The sequence below is a fragment of the Lissotriton vulgaris genome, chromosome 3_1, assembly GCF_964263255.1.
Source record: "Lissotriton vulgaris chromosome 3_1, aLisVul1.2, whole genome shotgun sequence".
Classification (NCBI taxonomy): Eukaryota; Metazoa; Chordata; class Amphibia; order Caudata; family Salamandridae; genus Lissotriton; species Lissotriton vulgaris.
Window position 1 is genome coordinate 4,869,600 of NC_141689.1, and position 22,641 is coordinate 4,892,240.

General features: G+C 44.4%; 2 protein-coding genes across 9 annotated transcripts in view; one reads left to right on the plus strand and one right to left on the minus strand.

Annotated features, from left to right (window-relative positions):
• Window positions 1-22,641, plus strand: part of LOC147725801 (uncharacterized) — a 626,472-nt gene that overhangs the window by 117,059 nt on the left and 486,772 nt on the right. The window lies entirely within an intron of this gene.
• Window positions 8,326-13,037, minus strand: LOC147725802 (uncharacterized). The gene is made up of 2 exons (XM_086962792.1): window positions 12,237-13,037; window positions 8,326-10,994 (listed from the first exon to the last, which is right to left on the minus strand). The coding sequence occupies exon 2, from the start codon at window positions 10,640-10,642 to the stop codon at window positions 9,683-9,685; it is 960 nt and encodes a 319-aa protein (XP_086818918.1). The 5' UTR covers window positions 10,643-10,994; window positions 12,237-13,037; the 3' UTR covers window positions 8,326-9,682.

The following is a 22,641-nucleotide window of genomic DNA, read 5'->3' on the forward strand; positions in this document are numbered from 1 at the left end:
CTTTAACTTGTACCATACGCCATCGAAACTATATGCCGGGGACTGACTGAAAACGATAAATGCCCACAATGCAATGAGGGCTAAGCTGATTTAATGCATATGTTTTTTTCTTGTAAATGTCTTGAGTTTATAAAAAATGAGACGGGGAGATTCTGGGAAGGCCTGACAGGTATTAACATTCTATTAACCCCGACATTGATGATTACTGGTGTAGATGCAAACTTAAAATTGGGAGAAGATGAAGCAGCCATGATGTTTATTTTTGTTGCAGTTTTACGTATATTGATTTCTGCTGGTTGGAAAGATGCAAACCCCCCGTCTTTTCAGATGTGGCTCACTAGATTGTTGGGGATCCATAATATTGAAGCATGTTTATATGAATCTAAAGGTATTAGGAAACGAGCTATGGGAGAACGGATATGGGCCCCGGTAACAAATTGGAGAACAAATAGGATTTAGTTAATTTAGCATTGCGTTAATATTTCTGTTGATTTATAAATTGTCTAAAAGCTACTGAATGAATTATGTGAAGACCTGTATTTATAGGTTTACTATGAAGTTTCTCATCTTTTGTCTGTCCTGTTACACAAATCCAATAAAGAAATAAATAAAAATAAAAAAGTTAATGGTGTCAATTGGCTGTTTGTGGAGTGTTTGGTTGTTAATGGTGTCGATGTGCTGTTTGTGCAGTGTTTGGCTGTTATTAATGGTGCCAGTAGGCTGTTTGTGGAGTGTTTGGCTGTAGTTAATGGTGTCAATGGACTGTTTGCGGAGTGTTTGGCTGTTAATGGTGTCAATGGGCTGTTTGTGGAGTGTTTGGCTGTTAATGGTGTCAATGGGCTGTTTGTGGAGTGTTAGGATATTTTTAATGGTGTCAATGGGACACTGATTGTGATGTATTTGGCTGTAGCCCACCTTTAATTTCGCCCGCACAGCGGCGGAATTTCCGGGTTAATGGTGTCATTGGGCTGTTTGTGGAGTGTTTGGTTGTTATTAATGGTGTTAATGGGTTGTTTGGTTGTTAATGGTGTCAATGGGACACCGATTGTGCTGTGTTTGACTGTAACTAATGGTGTCAATGGGCTGTTTGTGGAGTGTTTGGTTGTTGTTAATGGTGTCAATGGGCTGTTTGTGCAGTGTTTGAATGTAGTTATTATTGGTGTTAGTGGGGCACTGATTGTGCAGTGTTTGGCTATAGTTATTATTGGTGTCGGTGTGGCACTGTTTGTGATGTTTGGCTGTAGTTATTAGTGTGTCATTGGGGCGCTGCTTTTGGAGTGTTTGGCTGTTAATGGTGTAAGTGGGCTGTTTGTGGAGTGTTTGGCTGTTAATGGTGTCAATGGACTGTGGAGTGTTTGGCAGTAGTTATTGGTGTCAATGGGCTGTTTGTGGAGTGTTTGGTTGTTGTTAATGGTGTTGATGGGCTATTTGTGGAGTGTTTGGCTTTTGTTAATGGTGTCGATGGGCTGTTTGTGGAGTGTTTGGCTGTAGTTAATGGTGTCAAAGGGCTGTTTGTGGAGTGTTTGGCTGTAGTTAATGGTGTCAATGGGCTGTTTGTGGAGCGTTTGGCTGTTAATGGTGTCAATGGGCTGTTTGTGGTATGTTTGGTTGTTGTTCTTAATGTGTCAATGGGCTGTTTGTGGAGCGTTTGGCTGTTAATGGTGTCAATGGGCTGTTTGTGGAGTGTTTGAATGTAGTTATTGGTGTCAATGGGCTGATTGTGCAGTGTTTGAATGTAGTTATTATTGGTGTCAATGGGCTGATTGTGCAGTGTTTGGATGTAGTTATTATTGGTGTCAGTGGGACACTGATTGTGCAGTGTTTGGCTGTAGTTATTATTGGTGTCAGTGGGGCACTGATTGTGCAGTGTTTGGCTGTAGTTACTGGTGTGTCATTGGGGCGCTGTTTGTTGAGTGTTTGGCTGTTAATGGTGTCAATGGGCCGTTTGTGTAGTGTTTGGCTGTAGTTAATGGTGTTAATGGGCTATTTGTGGAGTGTTTGGTTGTTGTTATTAATGCTGTCAATGGGCTGTTTGTGGAGTGCTTGGCAGTTTTTAATGGTCTCAATGAGCTGTTTGCAGAGTGGTTGTTATTATTTGTATTAATGGTGTCAATGGGATGTTTGGCTGTAGTTAATGGTGTCAATGGACTGTGGAGTGTTGTTGTTAATGGTGTCAATGGGCTGTTTGTGGAGTGTTTGGTTGTTGGTATTGGTGTCAATGGGGTTTTTGTGGAGTGTGTGGCTGTTTTATGGTGTCAATGGACTGTTTGTGGAGTGTTTGGCTGTAGTTATGGTGTGAATGGTCTGTTTGTGGAGTGTTTAGCTGCTTTTAATGGTGTCAATGGGCTGTTTGTGGTGTGTTTGGCTGTTAATGGTGTCAATGGGCTGTTTGTGGAATGTTTGGTTGTTATTAATGGTGTCAATGGGCTGTTTGTGGAGTGTTTGGCTGTAGTTAATGTTGTCAATGGGCTGTTTGTGGAGTGTTTTGCTATTAATTGCGTCAATGGGCTGTTTGTGGAGTGTTTGGTTGTAGTTAATGGTGTCAATAGGCTGTTTCTGGAGTGTTTGAAGTTAATGGTGTCAATGGGCTGTTTGTGGAGTGTTTGGCTGTTATTAATGGTGGCAATGGGCTGTTTGTGGTGTGTTTGGTTGTTTAGGTTTTGCCTGGCCGTAGCACTGCGCAGCAGTGCTCGCCCAGGCGAAATCTTTTGATCCTACAGTATGGGGCTTTGTCCCGCCTCTCTCTACCATTGGCTAGCTCCATAAATGGAGGCTAGCCATTGGAAGAGATTGGTTGTCAATCACTCTTTCCCCGTCACGACGCGATTCGGGGGCGTTTCCGTGTCTTTTTTTAAGTCCCGCCCCTTTTGTCGTTATGCCTTTCTAGGCGTTTTTTGTTGCCGGATTGATTTTTTCTGTTTGTATCTTTTATGTAATCCTAAGTCCTTATGTATCGCAACTGGTTCTTTTGTAAAGCGCTCGGACACCTTCGGGTAATGTTCGCGCTATATAAAATCGCCACCACAGGAGCCCTGCATTAGATAACATGCTTGTGCAGCTCCGCCTTTCCTCCCATCGCGCACTCAAGCAGACTTTACATTTGGTGTGGTTAGTTCTCTTTGTTGTCACTAGGGGATGCTATTGCCTTGGTATTACAATGGGAAGGCAGGTGAAGGAGTGGCAGTGCGTTTCATGTGTTCTTCAGCCAAAGGATCACAGCCATGTGCAGTCTATCACGGCTCCGCATGTTTTAGTGCAGTCGTGTTTGGATGGGAGGCCCTTGATCCCCCGACAGCAGCTGAGGCAGCGAGCCACTGCTGTGGAGTTCCTCTGACAGTCAGGAGAAGGTCGGGTTTGATTTGCAATGAGCCATAGTACTGCTTTCTGTCTCCCCCGTTATTTACATAGTAGTTTTGCATAGTGAGTGGAACCCACTGCTTTTCTTTACTGTTACACTCTATGATATGTAATACTGCGATTTCCCTGCTTTACTAAATCCGCGGCAGCAAGTGTTTACAGACATGTACTGTGCAGGGGTGTTGTGCAGATATCACCAAGCTCAGGCAGGCTTCACTGATGCGGTTCTCTCTTCTGCACTCACAGCAATGGTACTTGATGCTGGGAGCGCATCTTGAGCTGTTTCTAAACGCATTTCATCTTTGAGCCCACAAACTCGGGCTGCAGGCATTCACAACCAGCGCCACTACTCACTTGAAACGTTAAAATCCTATAATATGACGGGTACAGATTTTGAATATTTAAAGGGTGTTAGCCGAACACCCTTCTGTGGTGTAATGAAGAGTAATGTAACAAAAAAACAAAGTATGTTATCCAATTCGGGTAAATCAGTTAGTCTCAGCTTCACCTGTGAATGGATGCTGCGTAATATAGTCAAGGCTGTCCTAATTTTGTAATCTGATGCAGGTTAACGCATATAAAACAATCTAAATTACTTTCTGTAATCCAGTAAGTCCAAAAGGCTACTCCGATTACTTTACCAATCAGTAAAATGCAGGGTGATGCTATTTACTTCTCTATAAAAAAGGAAGGTTCATGTAACATTCTTCGGTCTGTTGCAAAGCGCTCTGACACCTCTTGGTAATGTCCACGCTATATAAAATCGCCTGGAGAAATAAATAAGGGTAAAGCAATCAACTTAAAAAAAACAGAATGAGCTCTCATGTGTCGAAATAGAGGTTTCTGCAGATAGCCGATAGTAGTGTCTCGGTGCCAGGTAGTTTTGTGGTAACTGGAAGCCATTTGGACTCCCCATGAACTAGCACATTTTTGCGGTGAACTTTAATATGCCGTTCTCAGCCACTTCAATACTGTGGCCAGGTCTGGTGCAAGAAGTTTTGGAACCCCCTTCAACATGCCAGTTTGCTATTTGGCCGCCCCCCTCAGCCGCAAAGCCAATGTAGACCCTCAAATGCAATATGGTTGCCTCTTGTGGAGATGGTACCTCAAGGAATCTGCCTAAAACAGCCTTAGTACAGCACCAGCCCTGACAGTGACCTATGTAACTAATGTCCCCGGGGAATGTCCTAGAAATGACTGCACCGTTCTCCACACCCGGAATGCACATCAACCTTGAGACAGCCAAGTTGCCGGTCCTTGAACATTATATGAAACATAGCACATAAGTGCATTTTATAGTTGCAACATCTGAAAGAATTGTGTTTTTTAAACCTATAGTTTTTTTGTTAATGGTTTCCTGAAATCTCCGTGTCATCAGTGAGGTAGAATAAATGCCTTTAAACAGTAAGTTAATAGTTAAATAGGTAATTAGCCATTTAAAGCATTGTTCATTCACTGAAATAAGATCTCTATTAGAAGGAGGGTACAAGTTATGGTTAATGAAACACCTGAGAAATAATTCCTCTACATGTTATGCCCTAAAGAACAACTATCTTCCTGTGTCTTGAGTATACTGCGTCTTTTGCAGTATAATTGGAGTGTATCCAACGAAACAACACAATGTGATGGGCAGGCAGAGGCTTTAAGGGTTATTTAGATGCGGTATTTCTCTGTGTCCTCTCCAGGCTGAACCAAAGGGAAGGTAACTCTTAGGATTGCCTTTGTACTGAAGGATTTACAGGCCTGCGGGATTCACCAGAACTAGTCGAGTACATTTTATTGTATAAAATTATTAAAAATTATTACAAAGTACATTTTGATCATCATAGAACACAAAACACATGTGTAATGTTAACTATTAGAGACTGTTAGCCATATGAAAAATAAATATCATGTATTTCAATTTGGTGCTATGATTCCCTGTTCAGCTTGCTGTAAGAGGGATTGTGCTTTCATCATGTATTTAACCCCCTGCAGGCCAACATAGGAGATGATCCATCTAGCCATCGTATTACAGCTTGCCTACATGTTCGAATGTTCAATTTATTAAAAATGTTCTTTAAAAGCCGTCTCCTCAAATCCTTAAGCACCGGGCAAACACATAGTAAGTGAGTCAATGTTTCATTCTGATATCCACATAGACGACAATGAGGGTCAGTGTGACAATTTTTCCAGGATCCTTTGAAAACTGTAAGCCTAGTCGATGTTTTATATATCTTTGTTTTAGGGAACTATTAAAGTGGCTTTCCAGATAGGTCTGTGGCTTTATCCCGGAATATGAATTTATCACAGTCCACCCGTGTCGTCGTTTTGCGGTACTTTTTTTATCTTCCAGATAGGATTCCCATTTGACCGCTTTGTTTGCTATTTTGTCAAAAGTATATCTGTCTGGCCTCGTGTCCCAAATTTCTTGAATTCCTATACAGTTCAGGGATTGGGACAAGAAACCTCCCCAACTGTTCGGCACGTGCAATTTCTGCTGGGTATCAATTTCTTTCCAGCACAGGTTGTCCATTGAGCCGTCCTCTGACATTCGTATTTTATGATAGAGTTTCACCAAGGTTCCCATACTGCGAAACTTCTGATTCAGAAGGCCGAATTCTAGACGAACCTGCGCCGGCGCTGACGATTTTGGGAGGTTTAGGACTACCTTGTATACCTTTGTTTGTAAGCTGTTTAACAGCCCTGCTTCTTTGCCACACCAGGTGGCCAATGCGTATGACAAGGTGGGTAGGGTTTGTGCTTTTATCACTTTCAACAGGTGTGTATAATTTGGACAACTGAGTTTTTTTTGTAGTTGCCGGTATGCATAGATCAGGGACTGTGCTTTAGCTTTTAGATCGATTTTGTGTTCTTTGTTCGTTTGTCCTCGTCCCAACTTCAGACCTAGGTACTTGTAAGATGTTTCCTCCTTTATTGGGATACTATTTGCGTACCATTTATATTTTGTTTTTTTGGGATCCACGATGCGGACCACTTTGGTTTTGTCTTGATTCAGTTCCAGACATTCGTGTTCCAAATAGGTTACCAAGTTGTTGATCGACCTTTGCAGGCCTATTGGCGTTTGACTCAGAACGACAATGTCATCCGCATACTGCAGGAAGGGGATAGGAATTTTTGACAAATAGGGTGGATGACATTCCCCGACCTCCATGTGACTGACAATGTCTGCCATGTAAAGGTTGAATAAACTGGGGGCCAGTACACAGCCTTGTTTTAAGCCCTGTTGTGTTCTAATTTCGGCCGTTACGCTGCTACCGTCTCCCAATTTTACTCGAGCCCAGGTGTTACTATACAAGCCTATAATAGCCTCCAGAAGCTTCTTCGGGATGCCCCATGATCTTAATTTTTCCCATAGACGGGTTCTATTCATTCTGTCAAAGGCTGCTCGCAGGTCTATAAAGCAAGCATACAGTCTTGTCTTCCTTTTTTCAGCTTTTTCCTTCAGGAGAGCCAGGGTTATCAAGTTTGTTACTGTGCCGGTCCTTGGCCGGAAGCCAGTTTGGAACATGGGTATTATATTCGTGTCTTCCATCCAGACTTGTAGAAGTGATAGTAAGCATGACCCATATAATTTTGCCTCAACATCCATCAGCGAAATCAGCCTATAGTTTCCTGGCTCATTATGGTCACCTTGTTTGAAAATGGGGTGAATTATACTCCCGTTCCAGGATCTTGGCAGTATATTCTGGTTGTAAATTGAATTAAAGAATGGTGTTAAATATTCTGCCCAGAATTCAGGCGAATGTTTGAAGATAGAGTTTGGAAGCCCGTTAGGACCCGCTGCACCCTCTTTTTTCAGGTGGTTTATTATAGCTTTCAGCTGATCTGTTGTTACTAGGGTATCAGGCACGGTGTTTACTAATTTTTCTGATTTACTAACAAGTATGTTTTCAAGTTTCCCTTTGTCCCCAATTCCACAACCCAAAGTTAGCTTCAGACTTACTTCTGGTGGATTATGACCTATTCTTAAGATAGTTTCCGCATGTTCGGAATTTCTAATGCAGGATTTGCAATCTGATTTACAGGGCCAGTTCTGACCATCCATCTTGTCGATAAACATGTTTTTAACATGCTGAGTCCACTTGCTTTCTCCAATGCCTGCCTCCTGTCTTAGGGTATTCCCCTTTGTCAATTTATTAATAATACCCCAAAATGATCTGGCATTATTGTGTTTCCCGGCAATTAGTAATTTTGTCCACATTTCCTCTTGGTACGATGTTTTTGCGCTACTCAGCATGATATTATATCTTTTCCGCATGACTTTCAATTTTGACTTATCTGGTTTTATTCCACTTTTTATCAATAGTACCTGTTTTCGAACTTCTCGTGCGATTTTTCTTTTTTCCTCTCTCAAGGTGATGTTATACCAAGGCTTTTTCCCAGTATTGATTCTTCTCGAATTTTGATTTATAATTGGGGGATTTCTTGTTACTGCTTCACATAGATGTTCCCATGTTTTTACCGGGTTTTTTTTTTCTTCCGATGTTAGTCTGAGCAGTTCATTTTTGAATTTATCCATTGTTGGTTTTATATCTTTACCTCCCCATTTCAGTTTACGTAGATTGAATTTTTCGGTGTACTGGATGACGGTGTTTTGTTTTTCCGTCTTGCTGACCAACATTTTTATTTTGGTAATTAGAGGAAGATGGTCGCTTTCCACACGTTGCTCCACCGAAAATGAGCTCACCATCGATATCAAGCTGTTGCTCATTATTGTGAAGTCAATTGTTGACTTTCGATTACCGCTTACAAAAGTTATAGGTGTGCCACTGACCACACTATTTTTCTTGTTCAGGATAAAAAGGCCCAGTTTTCCGAGAGCTTGAGTTATTTTGTCATCTTTTGTTAGATTACTATTGAAGTCCCCTGAGATAATCATGGAATGCGACGCATGAGTACTTTGCAAAGCCCTGATCAAGGTTAGTAGTGTTATCAGTTTTTCTTTTTTCTCTTTCTTTTCTGGGTGTATATAAACGTTAAGCACTAACAGATTGCAAATATCTGAACCAGAGTCCAACTTCTCCGTAAGTTTTATTGCTTGTATCCAGTTTACCACAGTGTCTAATTCTTCCGATTGCCATCTATATTGTTGGGCGATATACGTTGATAAGCCTCCTCTAGGATGATCAAATTTAGAGAGTTTTTCGGCAAGGACGTGACACTCGATATAACCCGGGATGGAAACTTGGCGCAGGTTCCAGGTTTCTTGTAGCAATATTAAGTCGTGTTGATCCAAGAAGTTTGCGGTTTCATGGTCGTGCCCCATACTATTAAAACCATGAACATTCCAGGAACAGAGGCTGATCATGTGTGGGTTTGCAGCAGTGGATTCCTTTTGGTTACCAACTGTTCTCCGTGGATGTAGTGTTGTATCTTCTTTTAAGTAACCGGACATGTTAGGAACATTTGTTGCTTAAAACCGATGCCACCCAAGACTAATCTGTTCCTGAGCGCCTCCTTGCACCGATGCATTTTCGTGTCTCCTTATATCTTGTAATATTTTTTGTGGAGTTACTGAACAAGCTCCCTTTAGGCATGATTTTTTGGTGTTCCCCTCTTCCAGTTTTTTTTTACCAATACTTATGTTTTTTAGAAGTGGAAATGGATATTTTTTCCGTTCGTCCCGCCTCAGTGCTATGCCCCAGGCTTCAAAGGACGTGCTCATTGCAAGTATTCTGTCAACTATGTCCTTACATGACCAGGTGGTTAAGGACTCTTCTACCTCTGAAATATTTTTTGTGTGCTTAAATTCTACGGACAGAAGATCTTGGGATGCTATATCGTCCAGTTCTGGGATTTCTCTTAGTAGCCGCATTATATTGCCTCTATTCAAAAAGTCTTGGCGCCCTGTTGTCTGGTATTCAGGTATGAATGCCAGTTTATTGTTTGTTTCTGCTTGTGTTTCTGAGCTCAATTTTGCATTTTTTTCTTCTTCTGATTTTGTGTTTTGTGTTGTTTCACCTTTTACGTTTATTCTTCTCCCTTGACTCAGAGTTTTTATTGTTATTTCTTCATATGAACTGTCTGTTCTTTTAGGGTGGGTAATGGGTTCATTAATCCTGTCCGTGTTTTTGCCAATCTTCGTATTTTGAAGTATTTGGGTACACGTTATGTGTTTGTTTGCTCGATGGATACTGCAGGTTCGTCCTTCTTCGTTTGAATTAATTTTTATTGGTGTTCTTCTGTTTTCCTTTTCATCTGCTCTTTTTATGGATTGGCTTTGGTTATTTTTATCTATTATATTTTGTTTAGTATCCACGTTAGTTGGGTCATTTTGGGACCTTATGTCTTGGTTTGCTGGTTTGGCCTGGGGTATTTGTATTTAGTCTATCTGGTGAATTGTTACAATCTGATTTATACAGGCCTCTTGGTTTAAGACCCTTTCGTCAATCTCGTCTTGAGTCTTATCTTTATCCTGTGTTCGTGGGATTTTTTTTTGTTTCTTTTTCTGGCTCTTCAATTGTTTAATCCCTTGTTTGTGATTTGGTTTTATGGAGGTTGAGAGGATTGATGATTCTGTAATCCGGCTATTCCCATTCGCTGCACTTGACTGGGCTGATTGATCTGGGGACATGCCTATAGGATTTGAAACAGATACTTCAGAAGCTGGTTTTTCTTTCTTAGTGTTGGTATGGTGAAAGATGGGATACGTATGAATGACTGTCGGAGGTTGGAATTTAAGTTGTGCCCTCCCTTTCCTGGCGCGCTTTCTTTGTCTTTTTGTTAACTTGACTTTAGTCTGGGTTGTTGCACGTTGGTCGTCCTCTGTTTGACCTGCTTCATTGTCAGATTTTTCTTTACCTAACTTGCTTATCTCTTCCTCTACATAGCTGTTTTGGGTAGTGTCTCTTACTATGTGTTGGCTCCCAATTTCAACGTCAGATTTTATTGCCCCTTTACTGCTCGTAGTTTTGATGTTGTGTTTTATATCCACTGATGATTGAACCGCCCTTAGTATGTCATTTAATATTACTGGTAAGTTTGACATATTATCCACTAATTTGCCACATACACAGCTTGGCTGGATTGTCTCTTTGTGGAATCCCTTGTCAACCCTCCCTAAAAGCAGGGTTGCCATATGGTCCAGCCTGGTGTTTATACCTGAAATATGACCCGCAATTAGATTTATTAAGTCAATCTGAACGTCCATTTTATCTGACTGAAAGTTCAGTGCTTTAATTGCCTGGTCTAAGGTGTTTAATAATGTTTTACTCCATGGGGTCTTATCTTCTTCTCTGAACGGTGTTTCCTGTACATCTGATTCTTCATCTGCCCTACTCATAGATGATATCGTAATAGTAGATTCCTGGTTTAAATTGTTTTTAGACCATCCTTTAGTTCTGTTTTGGCCTTTGTCCCGTTCGTGGGGGTTGACACTTGAATGCAATGGTGTAGATTCCAGCCTTCCATTACCACCTGGTCCGTTTTTCTGGTGATCTTGTGATCTATAATTGGCTTGCGGACCTTGGATGATCTTTAGGGATGCTTCTAACTGGGATTGGGAGTTTTTTTTCCATTCCTGTTTGTATGTCCAAGATTATGTCGTCAGGTAAGGAGAAGGAGGTTGGCCATGAGTCATCCAGTGCGGCATTTTGCCCGGCCACCAAATTATTCCCCATTTTTTCTTCTTTCACCTTGCCCTTATCCTTGGTCTTTATTTCCTTATCTGATTCATGAGTTTGAGAGTCATTCTTATTTATTTGGGCTATTACCACAATGGACTTGCCAGAGTTACTCTTTTGCTTGGCGAAAGACCGAGAGGTTTGTTGCAGGTCTATTGGGTTGTTTGTTGGACTACTCTCACTATGAAAGTCCTGTGAGTCTTTTTTCTTCTCCTTCATGCTATTTGATGGTAACTGGACATTCTCTTTTACACTTGGCACCGGTGTGATTGGGCTATTACCACAATGGACTTGCCAGAGTTACTCTTTTGCTTGGCGAAAGACCGAGAGGTTTGTTGCAGGTCTATTGGGTTGTTTGTTGGACTACTCTCACTATGAAAGTCCTGTGAGTCTTTTTTCTTCTCCTTCATGCTATTTGATGGTAACTGGACATTCTCTTTTACACTTGGCACCGGTGTGATTGGGCTATTACCACAATGGACTTGCCAGAGTTACTCTTTTGCTTGGCGAAAGACCGAGAGGTTTGTTGCAGGTCTATTGGGTTGTTTGTTGGACTACTCTCACTATGAAAGTCCTGTGAGTCTTTTTTCTTCTCCTTCATGCTATTTGATGGTAACTGGACATTCTCTTTTACACTTGGCACCAGTGTGATTGGGCTAGGTTGGAGTGCTTCTTCCTTTGTTTGCCCCATATGTTTTTATGTTGCAACCTATATTTTGAAATGTACAGCTGCCAGGAAAAGTATTGTGTTGCCATAATTTTTATATTCCTGTCTGAACTTTTCAAAACGTACAGCTGCCAGGGCGAGTGTTCAATATATCCTTAACCCTGTCTGTACATGTTTTTCTTTTCTTGTATTAACAAATTTTAAAATGAAATTTTTATGTCCTATGATCATGCGGGGGTTTGTTGCTCAACGTACAGCTGCCAGGATTAATCTTTTGTGTTAATTTATCTACTCCTGTCTGTACGATTTTAACTGTTAACTTCTATTCCTTTTGCCACTTTTATGTGTCTTCCTTAATTATGATCCAATATTAACGTGTGCTAGTATGTGTCCTATCTTTACATGAATTTTCTCGGATTCCTGTATAAATTTTGTATTTTCTAAATTTTTAATGTAATGGATTGATTTCATGTTTTGCTTGTATGATTTGTTTACAAATCGAATAAAAGCTTTGAAACCGAAACCGAGTCATCCAGTGCGGCATTTTGCCCGGCCACCAAATTATTCCCCATTTTTTCTTCTTTCACCTTGCCCTTATCCTTGGTCTTTATTTCCTTATCTGATTCATGAGTTTGAGAGTCATTCTTATTTATTTGGGCTATTACCACAATGGACTTGCCAGAGTTACTCTTTTGCTTGGCGAAAGACCGAGAGGTTTGTTGCAGGTCTATTGGGTTGTTTGTTGGACTACTCTCACTATGAAAGTCCTGTGAGTCTTTTTTCTTCTCCTTCATGCTATTTGATGGTAACTGGACATTCTCTTTTACACTTGGCACCGGTGTGATTGGGCTAGGTTGGAGTGCTTCTTCCTTTGTTTGCCCGTAAATTGACGCCATGGGGTCTTTTAGATAGAAGAATTTTTGAATCCCAATATTACTTTGTTTTGAACTTGGAGCTGTTAGCTCAGGTGCCGACACTAGTCTCTCTCTTTGTTGTTCCATCCTCTTCCTTTTTCTACTTGACTTTTGTGTAACCTGGTTCCTGTCTTCGTCATCTTTTTTTGACCTTACACTTATGTTGTGCCGCACTGTTCCAGATCTCATTCTTTCAGGTTTATTTAATAAGGTCCGCCAGAGATCCGTCTGATTTGTGTTTTCTTAGAACTATGGCTTCTAGATTTTATTTTTTCTACTTTTTTTTTTTTTTTCCTTCTTGGCTTCCTTCTAATTTGTGGCTCGTCGTATATTTGTATATTTACCAGGCCTTCCCAAGCCTTCCACAGTACTAGTCAGGCCGAGATCCTGCTATCTGTGCCCGTTGTACCACCTCTGCCGCCTCTACCACCTCTACTCCAATTCTCACTCCACTCCACCTCCACTCCCCCTCCCAAGCCTGTCTGTCCCTCTGAAATAGAATAGCTGCCGTCAGGGAGGATAGCGAGGTGTGGTTTGCGGAGTGTATTGTATGAGGTGGGGTGACTACTGGCTTGGAAGGCACTTTAAAAGACAACTTTTCCAGGTATATGGTAGATGATCGAGCCTGGTGGAGCCCTTGGTGGAGCCCTTGTGTCAGCTATTTAACACGCAGTTAGTCTGCTGTTATTCTGTTATTCTGTTGTTAGGCTGCCAGTAGTCTGCCACAACTGTTAAGCAGCTCGTCCGGAAGATATTTCCGTTAGTTACATGTTTGTCCGAAAGGGCGATTTAATAATTCTTTATAAAAATGCTTAAAATGCTTAAAGTAAAGTATTTAAGAAAAATACATAAAATGCTTGTTAAACGCGTTTAAAATGCGTTTAAGATGCTGCCAATAATACAGCCAGTGCGAAAACCTCCCACCCGTGAGGGCCTGCTGCAGCTGTAGCTGTAATCAGTAACCTGGACTGTCAAGTCTTTCGTTTTCGTTTTTATTCTGTTTCTCCTTCACTGTTTTTTTAGCTCTCTGCTGCGCTCTACTGACCACTGGCAGCAACACTCTTCAAGTTCAAAAGATCAAAAGATCAATATTCATATTCAATATTCCATAAAATCAGTGGAACGGCCAGCAGTCCAAGTGCCGAGAATGATATGGGGTGAGAATTGACTCGAACCCCGGTCAGCTTGCAGATATCTGTAAAACTCCACACCACAGACTGTAGTAGCTGCCCGCCGGCCGCTCAGACACTCCCTCGCCTCCCTTCCTCTGTAGACACACTGCAGGTGGGGATTGTGTCCGATTATGGCCAGACACAAGAGGCAGGGGGGAGAGCGTCCAGAAACACTGGTGCAACACGCCTCACCTCGTCTCGCCGCCGTGTCCGTCTGCTGTCCGGTGATGCTCCTGCGGCCCCCGAGGCTTAACGCTTAACGCCGCTTACCGCCAGTAATTCGCGGAAGCTCACACCAGGGGAGGCCGTTTTTACCAGCAGCGATCAACTTGGCACGACCGCTGAAATGGCGATGGCGATGGCGTCTTGCTCGCCGCAGTCTCAGCTGCCACTGCACCGTTCTGCTCTACTGCTCTGCTTGCACACTAGCGCCCTCCGCTGGAGACCGTCACGAATTCAATCAAGCACCGACGAAAGACCAGAACTACTTTTGCATCTGCAGTGCTTGCAACTCCTTGCCAGGGGAATCTTAGGCATTTCCTGTGGGGTTACTGTAGGGCAGTTCAGAAACTGTAATGACCAACACCGCCCACACCTACATATTTCACCATGGCGAGGCTGCCCCTTTAATCAATGGTAGATCCCTCCAGTGGGGTTGAAGGGGAAAGGTGTTGTGCTAGTGGGCTTTAGTCATTGAGTCCTTTGCTTGAATTTTAAGGGAACTGGTGTCAATGAGATAGTTTAAGAGGCTGAACGCCTGCTGCTTTGATCTGTGTGTAACAGACCAGCCGCGTGATCCAATGCCCAAAACATGGTCCAGTGAAGTGAAGTCCCTATGTGAGGGGAGGGGTGTGTGTGTTGAAAACTGACACAGGAACCATCACATCCGATTGTGCCCCCTATGACCCAACTAAAAACGCCAGAATGTATTCATTTGGAGGTTGTCCCACCCTAAATATGAATGAGATGATTTTATATAGCCCACATTACCCGAGGGTGTCTTAGCACTAAACCGATTCAGTCCAGAAAGAGGAAGTCATAGGTAGGGGGGTGGGTGGAGAAGAAAGAACCAGGGGACATCACTGATTTACTGTGGAAAAAGCCAAGTCTTCAGCTGCTTTCTAAAAGCCTGCAGCCCCGGCTGTGCGCAGAGAGCCAGGGGGAGAGAGTTCCATAGTTCCCCCTGATAGGCTAGCGTTCTGCCTCCCCAGTGGGCTCATTTGACTCTTGGGACCGTAACCATAAATGAAGAGCCAGATGTAATGTTCCTGCTGGGCACGTACTAAGTTAACTGTTCTTGAAAAGGCGACCGGCCAGTCTTGTAAAGCGCCTTGTTTTATTAATGGTGTCAATGGGCTGTTTGCGGAGTGTTTGGTTGCTATTAATGGTGTCAATGGGCTGTTTGTGGAGCGTTTGGTTGTTATTAATGGTGTCAATGGGCTGTTTGTGGAGTGTTTGCTTGTTATTAATGGTATCAATGGGCCGTTTGTGTGTTTGGCTGTTAATGGTGTCAATTGACGGTTTGTGGAGTGTTTGTTCTTAGTAATTGTTTCAATGGGCTATTTGTGGAGTGTTTGCTTGTTGCTAATAATGGTGTCAATGGGCTGTTTGTGGAGTGTTTGGCTGTTAATGGTGTCAATGGACTGTTTGTGGAGTGTTTGTTCTTAGTAATAGTTTCAATGGGCTATTTGTGGAGTGTTTGGTTGTTGCGTTTAATGGTGTCAATGGGCTGTTTGTGGAGTGTTTGGCTGTTATTAATGGTGGCAATGGGCTGTTTGTGGAGTGTTTGCTTGTTATTAATGGTGTCAATGTGCTGTTTGTGGAGTGTTTGGCTGTTAATGGTGTAAGTGGGCTGTTTGTGGAGTGTTTGTTGCAATTAATGGTGTCAATGGGCTGTTTGTGGAGTGTTTGGCTGTTAATGGTGTCAGTCAAGTCAAGTCAAGTCATAAAATTTATATAGCGCACTACATACCCAGAGGGTTTCAAGGCGCTTAGGAGGAGAGGAGGATTACTTGTCAAATATCCACGTTTTAAGTTGCTTTCTGAATGCTAGGTGGTTCTGGGTAAGGCGAAGGTAAGGGGGGAGTGAGTTCCATGTTTTAGCAGCCAGGTATGAAAAGGATCTGCCTCCCATGGTGGTTTTGTTGATGCGAGGTACAGTGGCGAGGGCTTGGCTGGAAGAACGTAGTTGGCGGGAGGGGGTGTAGAAGGACAGTCGTGAGTTGAGGCATCCTGGACCGATGTCGTAGAGTGATTTGTGTGCGTGGGTAAGCAGTCGGAAAGTGATCCTCTTATTGACGGGTAGCCAGTGGAGGTCTTTAAGGTGACCAGAGATGTGTTCGTTGCGTGGGATGTCTAATATGAGTCTGGCTGAGGCGTTTTGGATTCGTTGGAGTTTCTTCTGGAGTTTTGCGGTGGTACCTGCGTAGAGGGTGTTTCCAGAGTCCAGTCGGCTCGTGACCAGAGCGTGGGTGACTGTTTTCCTTGTTTCGGAGGGGATCCAGCGAAATGTTTTTCTGAGCATGCGAAGAATGTTGAAGCAGGAAGAGGATACGGCGCTGACTTGTCTGTTCATTGAGAGTGAAGAATCCAGGATGACGCCTAGGTTCCGTGCGTGGTCTGTCGGGATGGGTGCTTTTCCGAGGGCTTCCGGCCACCAGGAGTCGTCCCATGCAGAGGGGGATGTACCTAGAATGAGGACTTCTGTTTTGTCTGAGTTCAGTTTCAGACGGCTTTGTTTCATCCATTCGGCGACTTCTTTCATTCCTTCATGTAGGTTAGTTTTGGCGGTGTTGGGGTCATTGGTGAGAGAAAGTATCAGTTGAGTGTCATCCGCGTACGAGATGATGTTGAGGTTGTGTTGGCGTGCGATGGCCGCGAGGGGGCTCATGTATACGTTGAAGAGGGTGGGACTGAGTGAGGATCCTTGTGGTACGCCGCAGATGACTTCAGAGGCCTCGGACTTGAATGGTGGAAGGCGGACTCTCTGGGTTCTTCCGGTGAGGAACGAGGTGATCCATTCAAGTGCTTTTCCTTAGATTCCGATGTTATTGAGGCGTTGTAAAAGGGTGCTGTGGCAGACTGTGTCGAATGCTGCGGAGAGGTCAAGGAGGATGAGGGCGACTGTGTCTCCATTGTCCAGTAGAGTTCGAATGTCGTCTGTTGCTGCGATGAGGGCGGTCTCAGTGCTGTGTTTTGCTCGGAAGCCAGATTGTGAGGGGTCGAGGGATTTGTTGGCTTCGAGGAAGGCGGCGAGCTGGTTGTTTCTCGATGACTTTGGCCGGGAATGGAAGAAGCGAGATGGGGCGGTAATTTTTGAGTTCGGTGGGGTCCGCTGTGGGTTTTTCCAGAAGGGCGGTAGGGTGTTGAAGCACGCCGAGGAGACGTTGTTGACTTGCCTGGTCATGGAGAGGGAGGAGTCCAGGATGAAGCCCAGGTTGCGTGCATGGTCTGTCGGTTTGGGTGCGGTGCCCAGGGCGGGAGGCCACCAGGAGTCGTCCCAGGTGGAGGGTGAGGGGCCCAGGATGAGGACCTCCGTCTTGTCCGAGTTCAGTTTCAGGCGGCTGGTCGTCATCCACTCGGCTACCTCTTTCATCCCTTCGTGCAGGTTGGCTCTGGCGGCGGTGGGGTCGTTGGTCAGGGAGAGGATCAGCTGGGTGTCGTCGGCGTAGGAGATTATGCTGAGGTTGTGTTTGCGTACGATGGCCGCGAGGGGGCTCATGTAGACGTTGAAGAGGGTGGGGCTCAGAGATGATCCTTGAGGGACGCCGCAGATGACTTCGGAGGCCTCTGACTTGTACGGTGGTAGGCGGACTCTCTGAGTTCTTCCGTCGAGGAAGGAGATGATCCATTCCAGCGCCTTGTCCTGGATTCCGATGTTGCTGAGGAGCCGTACTAGGGTGCGGTGGCAGACCGTGTCGAATGCCGCGGAGAGGTCTAGGAGGATGAGGGCCGCTGTTTCTCCATTGTCCATCAGGGCTCGGATGTCATCGGTGGCGGCGATGAGGGCGGTCTCGGTGCTGTGATTGGCTCGGAAGCCGGACTGTGAGGGGTCGAGGGATCCGTTTGTCTCGAGGAAGGCGGCCATCTGCTTGTTGACGGTCTTCTCGATGACTTTGGCTGGAAACGGGAGGAGCGAGATGGGGCGGTAGTTCTTGAGGTCGGTGGGGTCCGCTGTTGGTTTCTTGAGTAGAGCGCTGAGTTCGGCGTGTTTCCAGCTCTCAGGGAAGATGGTGGTGTCGAAGGATGTGTTGATGATGTCTCGCAGGTGGGGTGCGATGACAGCGTCGGCCTTGTTGAAGACGTGGTGAGGGCAGGGGTCGGTCGGTGATCCGGAGTGGATGGAGTTCATCGTGCGGATGGTGTCTTCGGTGCTGATCGGGGTCCAGGCGTGGAGGGTGGTGGTGGGGTGTGGTTGTTCGGTCATGGTGTGCGTTGGTTGGTTGTAGAAGCTGTTGTGTATGTCCGCAATCTTGTTGTGGAAGTATGAAGCGAGGGAGTTGCAGAGGTCTTGCGATGGGGTGATGTCGTTGTTTCCTGCGCTGGGGTTGGAAAGCTCTTTCACGATGTTGAAGAGTTCCTTGCAGTTGTGTGCGTTGTTGTCCAACCGGTCCTTGAATGCTGTTTTCTTGGCGGGGCGGATCAGCTGGTGGTGTTTCCGGGTGGCAAGTTTGAAGGAGGTCCTGTTGTCCGGTGTCGCTTCCTTTCTCCAGACTTTCTCGAGGGCTCGGCAGTTCTTCTTGGAGCTCTTGAGTTCGTCGGTGAACCATGGAGCCTTCTTGCTGCCGGGTCTGCTAGGCGGGGTCCTCAGTGGGGCGAGTTCGTCCGCGCAGTTGCTGATCCACTTCGTGAGGTTGTCGGCGGCCTGGCTGGGGTTCGCTGAGCTGGCAGGAGGGTGCTGGCCCAGGGAGGTGGCGAGCTGGTCTGCTGTGATCTTGTTCCAGCTTCTGTGGGCGGCCTGTTGCTGGTGTTGGTGGGTCGTTGTTCTCTTGAAGGTGAAGTGGACGCAGCTGTGGTCCGTCCAATGAAGCTCTGTGGCGTGGCTGAAGTCGATGTCTGTGCTGGAAGAGAAGACTGCGTCGAGTGTGTGTCTGGCGAGGTGGGTGGGGGTGGACACCAGTTGCTTGAGTCCCAGGTTGGCGAGGTTGTCGAGCAGGGTGCTGGTGTTGCGGTCGTTGTTGTTCTCTAGATGGAAGTTGAGGTCTCCCAGGAGGATGTAGTCAGCGGAGGGGAGGGCATGCGGGCTGACGAAGTCGGTGATGTCCTCGCTGAATTGTGTGCGTGGTCCAGGGGGTCGGTAGATCAGGGTGCCTCTGAGGGTGGTGTTCGGGTTGGTGTGGATCTGGAAATGCAGGTGTTCGGCGCTGGTCAGGGTGTTGTCGGTGCTGGTCGTGAGACGGATGGTGTGGATGATGGCGATGCCTCCTCCCATCTGGTTGGCGTTTCGGTGTCAATGGGCTGTTTGCGGAGTGTTTGCCTCTTAATAGTGTAAATAGGCTGTTTGTGGAGTGTTTGGCTGTTAATGGTTTCAATGTGGAGTGTTTGGTTGTTGTTAATGGTGTCAATGGGCTGTTTGTGAAGTGTTTGGCTGTTAATGGTTTCAATGTGGAGTGTTTGGTTGTTGTTAATGGTGTCAATGGGCTGTTTGTGAAGTGTTTGGCTGTAGTTAATGGTGTCAATGGGCTGTTTGTGGAGTGTTTGGCTATTTTTAATGGTGTCAATGGGACACTGATTGTGATGTGTTTGGCTGTAGCTAATGGTGCCAATGGGCTGTTAGTGCAGTGTTTGAATGTAGTTATTATTGGTGTCAATGGGCTGTTTGTGCAGTGTTTGGCTGTTATTAATGGTGCGGGCGCTGTTTGGGGAGTGTTTGGCTGTGGGTATGGTATCAATGGGCTGATTTTGCAATCTTTGGCTGTAGTTCTTAATGGTGTCAGTAGGCTGTTTTTGGAGTGTTTGGTTGTTGTTGTTAATGGTGTCAATGGGCTGTTTGTGCAGTGTTTGAATGTAGTTATTATTGGTGTCAATGTGCTGATTGTGCAATGTTTGAATGTAGTTATTGGTGTCAATGGGCTGATTGTGCAGTGTTTGAATGCAGTTAGTATTGGTGTCAGTGGGGCACTGATTTTGCAGTGTTTGGCTGTAGTTATTATTAGTGTCATTTGGGCACTGATTGTGCAGTGTTTGGATGTAGTTATTAGTGTGTTATTGGGGCGCTGTTTTTGGGGTGTTTGGCTGTTATTGGTGTCGATGGGCTGTTTGTGGAGTTTGTGACTATGTTCATGGTGTCAATGGGCTGTTTGTGGAGTGTTTGGCTGTTAATGGTGTCAAGGGCTGCTTGTGGAGTGTTTGGCTGTTAATGGTGTCAATGGACTGTTTGTGGAGTGTTTGTTCTTAGTAATGGTGTCAATGGGCTATTTGTGGAGGGTTTGGTTGTTGCTATTAAAGGTGTCAATGGGCTGTTTTTGGAGTGTTTGGCTGATAATGGTGTCGATGGGCTGTTTGTGGCGTGTTTGGTTGTTGCTAATAATGGTGTCAATGGGCTGTTTGTGGAGTGTTTGGCTGTTAATGGTGTAAATGGACTGTTTGTGGAGTGTTTATTGCTATTAATGGTGTAAATGGGTTGTTTTTGGAGTGTTTGGCTGTTAATGGTGTCAATGGGCTGTTTGTGGAGTGTTTGGCTGTTAATGGTGTCAATGGGCTGTTCGTGGAGTTTTTGGTTGTTGTTAATGGGTTCAATGGGCTCTCTGTGGAGTGTTTGGTTGTTGTTATAAATGGTGTCAATGGGCTGTTTGTGCAGTTTTTGGTGGTTGTTATTGGTGTCAATGGGCTGATTGTGCAGTGTTTGAATGTAGTTATTATTGGTGTCAATGGGCTGCTTTTGCAGTGTTTGAATGTAGTTATTATTGGTGTCAGTGGGGCACTGATTGTGCTCTGTTTGAATGTAGTTATTATTGGTGTCAGTGGGGCACTGATTGTGCAGTGTTTGACTGTAGTTATTATTGGTGTCAGTAGGACACTGATTGTGCAGTGTTTGGCTGTAGTTATTAGTGTCGTTGAGGCTGTGATGTTTACTGATGACTGGTCTCTTCTTTCACGATGAGATGATTTGTGAGGTTTCAGGACAAAGTTTAATTTCTTACTTGCTGTGTCCATAGTACTATATTTTCCTTCTATCGTCCTTCCCAAAACTTAACACGAGTATGATCCAGCGTAGGAGGAAAAGTACACCTAACATCCAAAATTCAACCCATGGTGATACCAGATATGTTTTTTCAAGTAGATGAAAGAGTTCTGGTATTTTGTCTTTGAAAGTTTTTTTTGCTGGCGTATTTCAGGTTCACTGGGATCCTCAGAAAATGTATCAAAGTTGATAAAATAGCCAGAGGCAGTTCTGTCAATTGTTGGAATTGTATCCGGATTACTTGAAATCACTGTAGCGGTGTCTTCTTTTGCCATGTTGGTATAGTCAGATGCTATATCATTATAGACTGGTGTTTCTTGACAAAACTGGTAGTTAGGTACCCAGAGGCACAAGTTCCATGGATTTTTTGCATAGTCCTTCTCTTCTTACTTAGGTTTATCAAAGGTGATAAGTCTTTCAGTTTGAACCTCTTGGATTGTAGCAAGATTTGGTCGTCTGCTACTTCTCGGGAGTCCACTGGTCCTACTACTTATTATCGGCCACATGATGTAGTTTGACCAGGTCGATGGCTACAACTCTGTTCTCCCTTTTACCAGCAAGGGGCGGTAGTAATACTGATCTTGTTCCATGGATAGCTTAGACAGGTACTGCTTTTCTGTAAGAAAGCCCAAATTCCTTCTTTACCGCGATCTTCTCCCTGACTACAACCCCAATCGTTGCAATCCAGACAGGTCTTGCTGGGACAGGTAGTTTTTCTTCAGTGGTCGTTTTGCTTCTGTATTGTGTTACTCAGACTTCTTCTTGTGTCATTTAAGTCCTGTAAGACAGCCAAACGATCTTTGACATCAAAGGGTTTTTGTTCCACCACTGAAGTTTGACAATCGAGGTCTTTGATTATCATTCTAGTACCAAACATTAATTCATATGGAGTGATTCCACCCCGAGAATTTCTTGGCAGATTGTTAAGACTACGTTGGACACTTATTAGATGTTTGACCCACCCATCACCCGAACCCAATACCTTAGCTGTTATGGATTGCTTCATGTAACGTTTTTTTCTTTCCACTAACGCATTACCCTCAGGATGGAAGGGACTAGAATACCACTATGCAACGCCCAAGCTAGCCATGGCCTCTTTGTGAGCTCGAGAGCTAAACGGAGGACCTTGGTCAGAATGTAGCGTGCCGATTGCGTATGTACTGATAAAGACTCGCAGATCCTTTATAACAGTTCTGGCGTCGGCCGAGCGCTGGGGCCGCATCCAAATAAATCTTGTCCTAGTAGTTGTGGGACTGCATTCGTCCATTATGACGTTTGCGGGTAGATAGTTTAATGCTGTCTACCAATGGTGTCTGAACTGGGCTGGCTACACTGTAGTCAGGTATCTGGTGGTTTTCAAAACTAAGATATTCATAACAGGTATCACAGTTTATTCCAATTTCGTAAACCTGGACACTCATTCCTGGCCAGCTGTACATCTCTTCTAGTTCTATTAGAGATTCTAAGATCCCTCGATGTCTCACTCTTTCCCATATGTGGTTCGTGTACCAAAGCAGCTCTCCGGTTCCTGTTTGGAATTACTCTGTCCCCCACTCCAGGGATTCGAGCAAAAGGAACGGAGTTTGCATCAATTATGTAGGTATACGTGAGTGGATAGTTTAGAGGTAACGCTGCATAGCTGTCTTCCATTGAGGCTTTGACTGCTAGCATTGTTTCACCGTCTTTCGTCGTTTTAAAACGATTGATTGTAGCTACGGAAGTC

What these genes read in the sequence shown, in the direction of transcription:
- LOC147725802 (XM_086962792.1), bottom strand. Translation starts at nt 10,642, where the DNA reads ATGAGTAGGGCAGATGAAGAATCAGATGTACAGGAAACACCGTTCAGA.